The sequence below is a fragment of the Anopheles stephensi genome, chromosome 3 (assembly GCF_013141755.1).
Source record: "Anopheles stephensi strain Indian chromosome 3, UCI_ANSTEP_V1.0, whole genome shotgun sequence".
Taxonomy (NCBI): Eukaryota; Metazoa; Arthropoda; class Insecta; order Diptera; family Culicidae; genus Anopheles; species Anopheles stephensi.
Genome location: NC_050203.1, coordinates 22,039,667 through 22,053,823, shown reverse-complemented (window position 1 = coordinate 22,053,823; position 14,157 = coordinate 22,039,667). Strand labels below are relative to the sequence as shown.

The 14,157-nt window shown below is 44.0% G+C and overlaps 3 protein-coding genes across 3 annotated transcripts in view; 2 read left to right on the top strand and 1 right to left on the bottom strand.

The window, feature by feature from the left end:
- The window catches only part of LOC118512931 (protein boule), a 120,963-nt gene that overhangs the window by 14,470 nt on the left and 92,336 nt on the right, over positions 1 to 14,157 (top strand). The window lies entirely within an intron of this gene.
- Positions 1,088 to 4,757, top strand: LOC118512919. Its single transcript, XM_036058069.1, has 2 exons — positions 1,088 to 1,615; positions 1,734 to 4,757. Exons 1-2 carry the CDS (start codon positions 1,590 to 1,592, stop codon positions 3,157 to 3,159), a joined length of 1,452 nt encoding a protein of 483 aa, XP_035913962.1. The 5' UTR covers positions 1,088 to 1,589; the 3' UTR covers positions 3,160 to 4,757.
- Positions 7,268 to 10,270, bottom strand: LOC118512924 (scoloptoxin SSD976-like). Its single transcript, XM_036058081.1, has 4 exons — positions 10,100 to 10,270; positions 8,454 to 8,512; positions 7,853 to 8,369; positions 7,268 to 7,774 (listed from the first exon to the last, which is right to left on the bottom strand). Exons 2-4 carry the CDS (start codon positions 8,470 to 8,472, stop codon positions 7,555 to 7,557), a joined length of 756 nt encoding a protein of 251 aa, XP_035913974.1. The 5' UTR covers positions 8,473 to 8,512; positions 10,100 to 10,270; the 3' UTR covers positions 7,268 to 7,554.

The window sequence follows — 14,157 nt, the reverse complement described above, 5'->3', positions numbered from 1 at the left end:
TTTTTATATCGGCCAATTTTCCGACCTTGTACGCTATTCCGCGAATCGAAGGATTTTAGTTCGTTGATAACTACCCGCTTGTTTTTTTTTGCGCAAACACAGATTAAATTCTACACATTGATTTTTGATTGGACAAAGAACTTCTTATTCTTCCTTAGCACTACAAGCTCGAAATGTCTCGCCCTGCCATTTCTGGCTTTCTGTGACTTTATTTTACCCGTAGCAAGGTAGCCCTGCGTACGGGGATGTGGTCTGGAAGGGACTTGAACCCCGGTCCTGCCGTGTGAAGACCGGCGTCGCTGTCGCCTCGATCACCGGACCACCCCGACAAAGGACAGATAGAACCAAAATCGAATATTTGTCTGTTTGTTTAGTATTTCGTAAGTAAGACTAGTGATTATAGCAAACTACAATAAGAGCATCCGAAGAATTCGTCCTATTGAATTCCCTGATTATGAAAAATTTATAAGCATAATGCTAATACACAATATTTATTTTCAAAACACAAACATAAATTCTTTAATGAAGTTATAAAATTAAATTTTATAGCAAAAAGTCAATTAAAGAAAACATTTTATTTTCTCCTATCGAATACTCTGTTTTAAGTAACTAAATATAAATTTAAGAAGATTTAAAAAAAATTGATTCAATTCGAACCTTGCGTTCGAACCTCAAGCCACCTCAAGCACCTAATGGGCGGTCTAATACTTCCAACCGAGTACTAAGAAAGCCGACGCACTGTTACTCATCAGCATCAGTCTTGTTATCGTCATCTTGTAACCCCGCCAGAAAACGTGCGCCTCCGTCTAAGCGCAATGGGAGCCACCCCAAACCCAACCAAACAAAAAAAAAAAAAACGCTCGCAAACGCAAACATCCTGCCCAGCGTTCCGATTGGTTGTCGGTCGGACATTCAATAAGATTCGAAATCGGTTCGGGCTTCCCTTCACGAACTTCCTTATCGGTGGGGTCGGCTTTCGTCGGCGAAAGGGTTTCGCCCCAAGCACTAATAAACGAATACGACGATTGCAAAAAAAAGAACACTAGACATAGCGTACTGCATGGTGAAAACGGATAGAGCACCCACGGTGAGGGTGAGAACGTACCGAGCTCACGCGTGAGATGAGAGCAGTACGGGCTGGCGTTTATAAAAGCGTTCCATCGTCGCACTATCGGCTCAGTCGCTGTGCGAATCTTCAGCTGGTCTGAGAGATTAAACGGTTAAGTGGACACGGTGCGGAAAGTGAAAGACGCGGTGCATTCTTAAGGCACTCTCATGTGTAGCAATCATATGTGCTAGAGCCTGATTGGGGTAGTGAAATTAACAGTGCGTTGAGATGTGGAAAAGCAATCGAAATGAACGGTTAAAAAGGAAAACTTAATGTGTTGCTATAAAAGAAAAGTGTATGCAATTGTGCTATAAAACTGTGCTACTAATTTACTAAAACATAACAGAGCGCGCGCCTGTGTAAACCTTGTGCATTTAAAGTAGAAAACACTAAGTTCCGTCTGCAGCTGGTCTGAGCGGATCGGTGTGCTGTGTGTGTGCGTGTGTGTGTGTTGTGCGTTTTGTGGCGAAGATTAACGAAAATGCACTTCGGATTAGCGGATGCATCGTAAGTGATAATGGCAAATGTTGCGTATGACAGCGCGATCCTAATTTCTATGTCTCTCCCCCTCTCTCTCTCTTCTTTCGTGTGGTGTTTGTGTGATCTTTTCCACCTGATGCTCCAGTGTGTGGCTAATGTTGATCGCGGTGCGATTACAGCTCTGCACCTGCTCCAAGTACACCTGTACGATCAGTTCGGATGGGTTCTGCATCTTCCAGGGCGTACACATCGAAAGTCCGGAGCAGGCGGCGAACGTGCAGCTGGAACCGCCGGCCGGTGCGGCGACCGATGTGACGCGCGTCAAGTTCCGCGACTCGAGCATGTTCATGCTGCCCGCCGGCCTTTACAGTGCGTTCCGCCAGCTGCAGGAGCTGCGCGTCTGGTGGATGCACCTGCACAGTATTCACATCGATCCACGGCTACTATCGCTAGACGCGGAGAAGAACCGTATCAGCAGCATTACGACCGATCCGGGTACCGTACCGCTGCTGCGCAAGCTCGAACTCAACCAGAACCGGCTGCGCAACATCGACAACATTTCGGTGTTTGAAAATCTGGAAATCCTCGAGCTCGCCCACAACGATCTCCGTACGCTCGATCTATGCGTGTTCCAGCGGATGTCCAAGCTGCGGCTGCTGGACCTCTCGAGCAACAATCTGGCGCTGGTGCGCAGTTCCATCGGGCCGGAGAAGCTTACCTCACTGACAGTATTATATCTGAACGATAACCGGCTAACCTACCTGGATCTGAGCGTGTTACGATCGTTCCCGGCACTGGAAAAGGTACACCTAGCCAACAATGCACTCGTCTACGTCGACCATGACTCGCTGCCGACAATGCTCCCCCGGCTAAGGGTATTCCATCTCCAGAGCAACGATTGGCACTGTGAAGCACTAACGGAGCTGGTCGGACAGCTACGCAAGACCGGTGTGCAGGACTTTAAAACATTCAGTGCGTTCACCTGCAAAGAGCGCATGGTGGAAGGTGTATGCTGTACCGAAAACAAACCCTTTTCGCTAGTGCGCAAATCCAACCAGTATCTCGCCAACTACGCCACCGAACTCAACGGACACACGCGTCATCTGATGCGTGAGTTACAGCACACGCGTCACGAGGTGGCACGGCTGATCGCGAACGACAACTACACGCAGGTTTCGCTCCAAAACATTGGTGACGAGGTGGAGGAGCTGCGCAATCAGCTGACGGATGCGCTGGCCGCACCAGACCCTGTGACGGGTCGTCCTGTTAAGCCTACCACCGCAAGCCGCCCCCCTGCCGGTGGGTCGGTAAATCCCGAGCGGCTTGTAGCGGAGGTGGCAAAGTTACGGCGCGACTTCCAGAAGATGGCCGGCGAGAATCAAACGCTACGCCAGCAGCTGCGGCAGTACGATAAGCTGCGCCAGGAGCTGGAAGCGCTGCGAACGGACACTACCGAGACGAAGCTATCGTTTCAGCTGGTGAAGGAAGAGAACGCGCTGCTGCGGCAGGATCTTCGCCAGCTGGAGCAGAAGCTGCAGCAGCTGTTTAGCCGTGGTGCGGTACCGGTCTGACGGCTTGTACCTGTGCCGGTTCGTGTGGAATTGATCTGAGCGCACGCGTTCAACGATGCGTACGCCATTTATCTCTCACATTATTCTCTCTACTAGTGCGCTTACGGCTCATCTCCCTTCCTCTCTGTATCTGCCCCCCCTGGTGCTCGCCAGAAACACACACACTCATAAAGGCTGGAATGAGTCAGTGTAGGTGAGCGAGAGCAACACACGCGGGGAGTACTGAGCGAGAGAGCGAGAGAGCTTTTGATCATTAATCGAAATCGTAGCAGTCCGTGACAGGTGCGTAACGCACCGTTAAGTGGAGCTGCTACTACCGTACACTATCTTTACTAATCGCGTAGGACAAAGCGTAGCAATCGGCTCTAGTGTCACTGTCCGAATCGTACCAAAGATCACTCACTCTATTTTAGTATATCGTTAGCTATGATCTTCAGCGGATAAAAGCAAAGCAGAAAAAAAGAAAAAAAGAAAAAAGATTTAAGGAGGTTATTCGAGTGAATGCTGCATAACTAGCTGTATAACTGTCATCCGTACATCCGTGTTTGTATATGTCGGCATGTGTAGTAGAAATCAACCGCTGTTTCTTAAGAAAGTAACCGTGGGAACTAAACGAGCTCAAATACGCTACCTCAAGCAAAGTCGCAGTGAAAAGGAAAAAAAAAGCCAAAAGGAAAACACACAAATCCCTGCTCTCCTTGCTTAGACTATACTGGAAGGTTTTATTTGTTTTCGTTTCACCCTGATCGCTCCTGATGCGAACCGCGTGTCATAAAACGAAAACAATGCAACTAAGCGTCCCCCTGCTAGACGTCACTTTCGTTGCGTCACTTTCACGCCATCCTGCGGCTCACGTGATAGAGGTGTGATGGTGTGAGAGTGAAAGAGAGAGAGAGAGAGGTCAGGCAAAGAAAAAGCTGCAAGTCAGCCTCGGATCAGATCGTGAGTCTACTAGCTGATTGACAGGCAACATCACCGACATCATCATTGTTTGCATTCATCACTGTTGGCTGCCGAGGAGCTGCTCAAGCTTTCCGTTTCTATTCTTCTCCTCCATCATGCTGTACATCGACAGGTCGATGCAGCTGTTCTAAAGCACTTATTTATTAAGACTTTTGCGGCAGGTTTAGTTAAGTTCCTCCCCCCACCTACCCCACCCCCCCTCAACCTGTTCTTGTATGTATAGTTTGGGAAGGCCACTATCAATGTAGCTAGATGATTACATTTTTACTTAAACTCCCCGCACTAAGGCAGAAAGGGTTTTTGGGGTTTCTGGAATTTCCTAAAATATTTATTAAACATTAGCAAGACAAGCCAAGAAAAAAAAAACTAAAAGACGCGGAACTACTCTCGGAATCGTGTGGACTGATGTACGCGCATGACTCCTGAATTGAATGGCTCGAATTATGCGAATGAACTGTTGCTGTATTGCTTCATAATATTACTACTGTACAAGCGAAAAAAAACAACCCCCCTAAAGCCTAACAAAGCCAGCGAACTTTCTCTGACAACGCGCTGCCATCTGTAGAGTGTATTGTATTCGTGTAGCGTGTACTAGTGAAGTAAGCGAAGAAAACAACTTAAAGCTGCAAACGAAATGCGATGGATTAAATCATTTTAGTGCAGGAAAACAAAGGAAAGAACATAAATTACATTTAGTACAAACAATCAAAGCAGTCGACGATGGTTGTTTTTTAATCCCGAAAGTTGATGTTGTGCGGAATCTTCTACTGCTTCTGCTTGAAATTAAACCCCCTGAAAAATGGTCCTAATTTTACGCCATACAATTCAAGATTTTGTAAGTAATTGCCTGTATCGGAGTTATTTTTACAATGGCCAATATCTTTTTTGCCTCTCGTTTTTCGACAGCTGTATTGTGTCCTCTTCCTCTGTAGCACGGTGTTTGCTTTTGTATGGGGGTTTTTTGAAACGGTTATCAATTGTGTATACTGTCTGGTGAATGCGTTGATGATCTTGATCTACCTGTTTCTTTTTGGTGTAATACTGTTGCTGAACTGGTCGGTAGAAATATGCCGATATCTATTGCATTAATGGCTTATTATAAATAGAATAAAATGTGCGATATTTTCCCCATACAGCTGGATGTGGTTTTAAAGAGCTATTTGCTTGAAATAACAAACCAGTTTTCAATGTAAAAAAATGAAACTGCTGAAGTAAAAAAATAGGAATTAATTATCGACAATTTTTGTACAGCGGTACAAACCACCATGCGTCTCCATCTAGTTTGCTATCCTTCGCATGTGCCTCCAACCTTCTCGAACCAGCGTAACAACGTACGCAGTTACAGCTGTATTATCACTACCACCACCACCAACAATTACAAACGCTTCAGTACGTGATCGATGACGCCGGCGCGTGTATCAGCAGCAGGGCCCAGGAGCGTATCAGCAATTCGCATCGCATCCCCCAATGGCGTCGGGGACTAAAGTTCGACCCGATACGCTCACGGACCTTTCCCCGGGGGTTGCAGTTGCGGCGCCAGGTCCTCGCGTGGATCACATGCGCACTCCTCCTACGAGCGCCCGATGCGTGAACAGTGTGCCCCCGAATGCGGCATACGTTACGCTCGCTTGCCATTACAGTGTAAACTATGCCAACGCTTGATAATGAAGAGGATCTTCAAGAGCGAGAGAGAAAGAGAGACAGAGAGAGAGAGAGTGTGAGCAGTGCAAGCGAAGATTAAACATTTGAAAAATTAGCTCTTTATTAAAGAGCCGAACCACACATACGCACACAAAAATGCCCGGTTGCGTTTCACATTCTCCGGATGATCCTCCTGCACGCTGATAGGGTTGCTTGTTTGCAATACGTCAGCCTGTACTCGCTGCTCTCTGCTCAGCCCCTCAGTTTGCTAACGACGGGTCAGTGCATCCCGTTGTTTACCTAGGCGCGTCATCCCGTTATGAGCGCACCCGGGAACGCGCTTGCCACCGGTGGACGCTACGGTCGCAATTAGCTGAAAGCAATGTAATCGGCATGTAATTGCGGTGGATTATTAAATCATCCTGCGGTTTCACCTTTTTCGCGCTGCGGACAGACAGCTTATCAGCTTGAAGCATCAACGGGGCTCGTACCTATCGACGGCCTACCGTAGGGAAAGTAAAGTGCTGCCGATGCGCGTGTGTGTGTTTGTGATTGACGGGAAGGCTGTGTAAGTTGGCCCAAATGAATTGGATGGGGTAAAATAAACATAATAAAAGCGCAATGTGTTTAGTGAGGATGAGCGTTGCACCGAGCAAAGCCATTTAAGCAAAGGTAGGCAAATATTAACTAACAGGCCGGGGAAAGAAAGTTGCATCAGATTTGGTTTTGTTTGTTTTGGTAAAACATACCGTGTGAGAGCAACAGGCATAGCCTCGTGCCGTTTTACTACGTTTTGCGAGGTCACAGTACACAATTGGAGAGGTTTTTGTGCAATTTTGTTCTTATATATTGCAGCTAGATATTTTAAATTGATAGAAGTATCGTTATTTAATAATTGCTTACAGTAAATCTACTAAATGCAATAATCATCAGTATTTTACTGTACTTCTATTTTCAATTTTACTAGCTTGCTTCTATAATTTAAATTGATTAATGCTTAAATGAAAATCGTACAGCGCCATCTGTTGCAAAATAGTAGTACTACAAATTTTAATTTTAAAGTTAGTTAAATACAATTTTGTTGGCAGATACAAAACAATTAATATTTATTACCTTATCTTGAATCATGGTAAGCTAAGTATAAAGTCAAAAAAATTGCATAAATACATTAACCAATTGAAGCACAGCACATTGTTTGACTTAATGAAATAAATTAAACTAAAATAGGTAGAATAATCGCGAAACCCTTGATTCCATACGGAAAATGGAAAATATGTGCTAAAACAGTATCAATCAACTGTTCTAAGTTGAGATAAGTGTGTTAAATGCATATTAAAGTGATACACGCATAATTTGTAAAAAGAATCATTTTTTATACAATTCTAAAGCTTCAGTATATCATAACTTACCTTGCCAATGAAGCTAAAAAAATCGTTTATTGTTTGTTTTTCTCTCTCGGGCATCTCGGGCTCGAATTTATTTGTGGAGTTAAACTCGAAGAAAGTTTGTTGGTAGGGTAAGGAACTAACCGCAGATCCATATAACAAACACACTGGTAGAAAGTTCTCATAGACCCCACAATTTATTTAGCAAAGACACCAACCAAAATGCTATAATAAATTTCACCTAGGGTGACGATAGTGAAATATTACTAACGGAATGGCAAATACATCAGATCCTGACCAAAGCGACCTAATCCTAAGTTTTCACCCATGTATTACTTTTGATTTTCACGGAAATCATACGCAATGAGCGATTCGAGATACGGATTCAAAAACGGGCTCAACAGCTCTACGTCCTGCAAAGCCCGGGATAGCTGGGATTCAGTCCGGCCTGACACTGCGAACCGGCCCGCCCCGTCGTGTACACCTGCTGGGTGACGATGTTGTTGTACGAGTAGTTGCACACGAAGTACACCTGCGTTGCACTGCCCTCGTTCCAGCTTTGCATCGCACAGCCCACCTTCCAGGAGCGATCGTTCATCATCATTGTGAAGTGGCCGATGTTTTTGCTAACAAAAAAAAGGAAGGGAAATCAAACCATTATTTCAAATTCACGCCGTACGGTATGCAACCAGCGGTGAACTAACAGCTGCGATCGTGGAAACGCCTGAATGTAGGCCGGTTTCGTGTATTTGTACTCCTTCCACCAGCCGGCAACGAAACGCGTTATCAGATCGGTCATCGTGTACGTCATCGGTTGGTAGTACTTGATCAATGCTAGGTTCTGGCCGGAGGTGGGAAATTGTGGCGTGTTGCGACATCGATCGTGTGCAAACACACAGGACCGTGCGTTGTTGGCGGCCTGGGCCGCTAGCTCGTCGTCCCAAACCATCGTGTACATGCGGGTGGCGGGGCCGAGTGGAAACTGATAGCCGGAAGCTACCCGCGACCGGTAGTAGTTGTGCAGGTGTAGAATGTGTGCCTTAACGGTGGCCGTCATCGGTAGCACGCTCGGTGATTTGCCATAGCAGTAGGGACCGCCGGAAAGTGGTGGTGGATTGCAGCCAACGTTAGGGCCACCGTGTGGACAGAGGCTTGGCATGCAGTAGTAGTTTGGGCCGTATCCGTTTGTGATTGTGACGGCAAGTAGCAGGAGGGTGAGTGCTGTAAGAGGAGATGAAAATTTTCATTTTGAATAGCTACATTGGGAAAGAATTAAGGAAAGTCCAGGTGGAAGAAAATACATACCAAATATACAGTGATGCATGTTGAGTGTGTGTAATGGGGGAATAAAGTTCACAAACTAGCTGTAAAAGTAAATCATGTTAATAATTACAATAAAATCATTTCACTTTTTTATTACTGAGCCATGATTTGATTAGCCATATGATACTTGTACTTCCTAAATGCTTCGAAATTCATATTTTGAAGTTAGATTTCTTGTTTTGTCAAACTCATTTCGACTCACGGGCCACTAGAACAAAAATATAAATATTTTATAAGTGAAGGGTTTACAAGTAAGCTTGGTTCATGGTCAAATATTCTTCTTCTTCTTCCGGTTCGAGTTAATACCACTGTACAGCAAAGGCATCCAGCTTCCTGGGACCTTCCCTAGTTACTCCGCGTTTGTGAACTAATACCACTACACCTAGTGGTTTACTGACCGGCGGCTAAAGCCATATGCTGCTCGCAAAGCACATTCAGTAACCAAAATTGGAAAAGTTGTTGAATAGCACAAATTTTCATAGCAATTGAGAGAAAACACACTGTTAAACTATAATTTAATTTACTGCAAGCAACTGTCAAATCCTGTGTGAAAAGGTCTACTTGAAAACCTACTGAAAAATTTCAAGTTTTCTTCCTCTTGCTTGGCCTTGGCTTGACATTTCTGTCTCTCTGTGATTTTTTTTTTTACCCGTAGCACGATACGGGTACCCTTGTTCTGCGTACCGGGCGGCGATCTGGATGGAATTTGAACACCGGTCCTGGCGTGTGAAGACCAGTGGTGCCTTTTCTGCCTCGTACTTTCTCGACTAACGGACCGCCTTTCCAGTCTTTTATTGAGTCTATTGTTTCAAAATTCCTTGGACCGGGGACCGGATTGAAGAGACTCAAGTGTCTCTGGCCTCCTCGACCAACAGGTCCTATCTTTGACATATCTAGTTTAAATAGTTATTTTCGTAGCTTTATCTGCTTTACTTTTTAACTGTAATTTTGTCTGTTTAAACATTTAAAAAATAAGGTCATGCCAATTTGATACATATTATAAAAAAAAAACATTTAATATTTTTTGTGACTAAACGAAAAACTAAAACAATTAATCAACTTAAGAAGAAAATCAAAATAATAGAACGGTGTTTGAATGAAATAAAAATAAAAATGAAATACATAAAAACACATTTAAAAAACGAAAAGAAGGAAAAGACTTTTTAAAAGTTTTAACACATGATTGAGGTTAAGAAAATTACGCACAATTTAACAGGACACAACGAAATTGAAAACCTTTATCACAACAATGAAATATTCCTCCGATGTTGAAATAGTCCTTTACAGTGATGAACACTGGGGCTCAAATTTTAAACTGAGCCATTAAAACAGGTATTTCAGTTGTATTTAGCTTCACGGTTCTTCATAGTTCATTTAGCTTCAATTAAGTTCACGGAGTCACATTTTGCCGGTCACGTGTTGTTTCATTTGAAATTGTCACGTTTTAGCAACTTCAGGTAAAGCAACGTTTCTGAACTGGATAATAGATACGACCAACATGTTCACACTACATTAATTAACATCAGATCGTCATAGCACACCAATAGTTCACCACCACCGCCACGTGCTTGATCCAATTAATCCCCGAACGTGCCCTAATAGCTATTGCGAATCAGTACGAAACGTACCACAACTTTGTTCCACTTTCTGCACACTCTTCCCGGAGCACTAACCTAGTCCACAGGCCGGAAAGACAAAAACTTTTACACCACTGCCAACTTTCTTTCACCGCACGGTGACGCACATCGAGCTCGAGCGCTAAACTGCGACTAAAGTTAATCTCGCACGCGCATCCCAAATCAACCGAAAGCGTTCGCGCGCGGGATCGATCGCCAAAAAAGCCGAACGGCGCTAATCGTCACCGTCACCCGGCTTAAGTCGGCCGGAAGCAAACCGCCCCTGCCCGCGAAACCGTGCGCGTGCGAACTCGCTTTTCATTCCCCACCGAACATACCGGTTTTTTTTTGTTTTGTTTTTCTTTATCACACACACACACTCGGAGACATCATCTTCGGACTGGCGCGATCAATTTATGAGCCGCAATTTTAAAAACCGCCCGAAAAGGGGCATTGGCATAAATTTAGCCTACTTTGGGCGCATCCACCGCAGGCACCATGCTGCTGCTGCTGCGGAAAGGCTTTGGACCCTTTCAAGGCCAACCACCGGATTAAAAGGGGGAGGGGGGAGTTATCGGCAAGGATGGGAGATGTGTACCGGCATTTTAGGGCTTTCTCGTTTTTTTGTTGTTGTTGAGAAAGATAAATCGCCCAGCAGGGGAGGGAGAGCAGAGAAGAAGGAGAGCAGAACCCGGTTCGGTGCTTTGTTTGCTACTTCAAATTAACAAACGAACGGCAAAGGGAGGAAAAAGCAATAATAAAATCGACACCAGAAAAAAAAAATCCTCCCGGGAGATATATATTTATGTATGCAGAGATCGGTTCGGGCAGATTCTTCTGCAAAGCACCGGGGGAGCACCTTAAATGAGATGAATGGATACGGATTAAATTAAGGAGTACATAATTTTTCGAGATGACAGGACAGGAAAATGTCTTTGTTATCATTGTTGGAAATGCGGTTTTGTGTATGAAGCAGGCCTTTATAATTTTGATCGTAAATTAAGATTTTATTTGGTGTTTGGTTTGTTTTTTGCTCGCGTTTTATGTTAAATTTCTTTCCCTTTAATGTTTTTGCTAAAGTACTGGGTTTTTTTTGGAACAGATGGTTTTGTTTGTATTGCTTCGAAAAGCTCTCACCGATCATTTCCGAAATTTGATCGCCATTGTGAAACACTGTCTATATATCCCGTTGCCTAGCCATCTCTTATAGTTTAAGCTATAAATAGACCATATCTGGAATGTTTGATAACAGGTAATAAAGATGATAAAGAAATGAATTTTACGGTCTTCTAATCGTCGAAAGACATATAGTAAAGGTTGTACGGAAGACATGTAAATTAAACATGTGAAAAATGGTTTACTCGCTCTCTCTTTTTGGCCGATCACTTAGGCTTACTAGACTTAATGATACCAAGTAGTTGGATAGTCAGTCCTCACTATGGGTGAACGGCCCAGATGGGGATTTGAACCCCGGTCCTGTCGTATGAAGAATTAAGAAGTCCAGACTAGAAGAGTGCCTCGGTACAAATATCTCATAATGTTTAAAGAAGGACTAAGGCAAGCTTTTAATCTATCTACAAAAAGCTACCTTCTTATTTTTGCTTGGCACTACAACCTCGAAGGGTCTCGGTCTGCCATTTCTTGCCTTTCTGTGACTTGGTTTTACCATTAGCAAAGGAAGTCAGCCAGCAATACGGCCAGGCCGATCTTCATGAATAAAAAAAAGAAAAGAAAGTCAACCCTGCGTACGGGGGTCAGCCTGTCTGAGTGGGATTTGAACCCCGGTCCTGCCGTGTGAAGACTGGCGTCAATACAAAACAGCATAGGATTAGCTTTTTACATGGTTTTCTGTTGTTGAAAACAGTGTAAAGTGGGAAAAATAAAAGGCGATGCGCAATCGCCTTACCGGTCAAAGATAATCTAATATCAAGGACTTCAAGGAGGAATTAGTGATAGATTAAAAGAAACCGTTTGGGTTCCAACGTAGTAATGATTGCCACGACTCCAAGGATGGATGGAGTCCAATCCAGATCAACTCCAAAAATGTTGTGATCACACTGCTGAATCTTAAATCTCCAGAATTAAACCAAATAGAAGGATTAATCCAAAGTGGCCGATACAGCCAGGAGCTCTCTATTTTATTAGCGGAAAGGTGGTTCTGGCAGGGGCAGATCTAGTACCTTGGAAGCCCTAAGCGGAATGAAAGACTGGTGGGTCTCTACCACATTAAAAATTCTGTCAGGCAGGGAGTTGATAATCAGTTTCGGGTTAACCCTTTCTAATCCGAGGTGTTAGCTTACCATAAACCAATTTATACCAATAACCAAACCAAACATACTACAAAATAAACTAATATTGAGGATATTTTATTATGTCACTTATGTTCATCATTTTAATGGGAATATCTAGAAAAAAAAACACCAAATTAATGTAGTAAGAAGGAAGAGGGCCAATATAAAAGAGTTGAAGGCCGGCTTGATACTCTTATTTTAAAATTATTTTGATGACTAGGAACGTTCGCTGTCTATCGCGCTCAAGTCTCCAGCTTCACCTTACCATGTTGATCACAATAAATGGTAAGAATCAAGTTCTTATTTTAAACCATTTGTGTTGCCGGTATTTTTTGTTTGTTTGTTTCGAGCCTATTAACAAATCCATGCCTCAAACTGCCATCTGTTTACTTCGCTGCAAATCGTACGCGGGTGATAAATCGTTTGGATCGTCTTGTGACTGATTCATTGGCCGGCCGGGGTTCAGTCGGTGAATTAGTGTCGGCAGGGTGCACACAAATTGCAGGAAACATCTCTGACCAAATGACGTTTGACGCTTTAACGCGAAGCGCACAATTTACCCAACGCATCAACCCCATTGGGGTCATTGTCCGGACTTCCTTTATTCGAAAGACACTTTTTAGCGTTAAAAACCGCACTCACAGTAACCCCACGAATTGCCCGCTACTAACCTAGCCATCGGCATTTCTTTCCACCACCACCGGACATCGGCCGGATGGATGTGTTGATTTTGAATCGATTTTTATCTCCAATCTGCACGAGGACATCGTGAACGGCGCACAGTTTTTGATGAGCTCCGAGATGGCGATCGGACATCGCACATCAATCATTCGTCAGGCCCGGGCGCTTATCAGCCGCTTGATGTTTGGATTGGCTTCCTCTCACTTTTTTTTTGGAGGGGGGGGGGGTTTGTTTGGAAGGGGATTTTTTTTTCTAAATCGTTTTCTCGTTCACCTGATCATCATGGTTTTATACGCATCTTTACGAGCTTTTCCGTGCGTAGTGTCGTTCGTAGCCCGCCAGAGCTGGGATGTGATGGAAAGCCTTGAGACGGGCAAAAGCAAAGGAGAAAAAATAGTTAAAAATAATACGGAACAGCACCCCGCAGCCGGGACACAAACAAAAAAACGGAAATAAAATTGACTTCACTTAAATTGGGGGAGATTAATGCTGGACAGCCCGAAGCGACAACCGCGAGCACGGTATGGGTTTTGAAGGTTAGGGGAGCCGTCCGTTGCTTGGCTGGGCGATGGGAATAAATCTCCGCTCCGTACCGGAAGCGGTGAATTATACTGTGGCTGTGGCGGTGGATGCAAATTTTGCTAGTAAATACCCATTTCAAACCTGATTAGTGCGCGTTGCTGCAGCATTGCTATATGGATCGATAGCTTTTATGAGACAACCGCAAGGAAATAAAGCATCTTTGCTTCACAGTAACACAAATAACACCGGGTGCTTCATCTGCAAAGGGATGTTTGAATTCACAAGCTAATAAATTATGCTCTGATTAGATTGAATGTTTTAATCCACCTGATTACACTCTTTAGAAGAAGGATTATTCTTCAATCAAATTTATGTGTGTATGTGTGTGTTAGTTGTAAAATATTCAATACTAAAATGTGCAATGAATTATTCATCTCGCTTCACCAGCGTGCATATTAAAAACATAATTTTCGACACCTGTTTCACGCCGAAACTCGAAATTCGAGCACTGCCCAAGAGGGTGCGTTGCAAATTGCATACTTTCAGGCGCTCTTGACTGTGCTCGAATATTCCGCT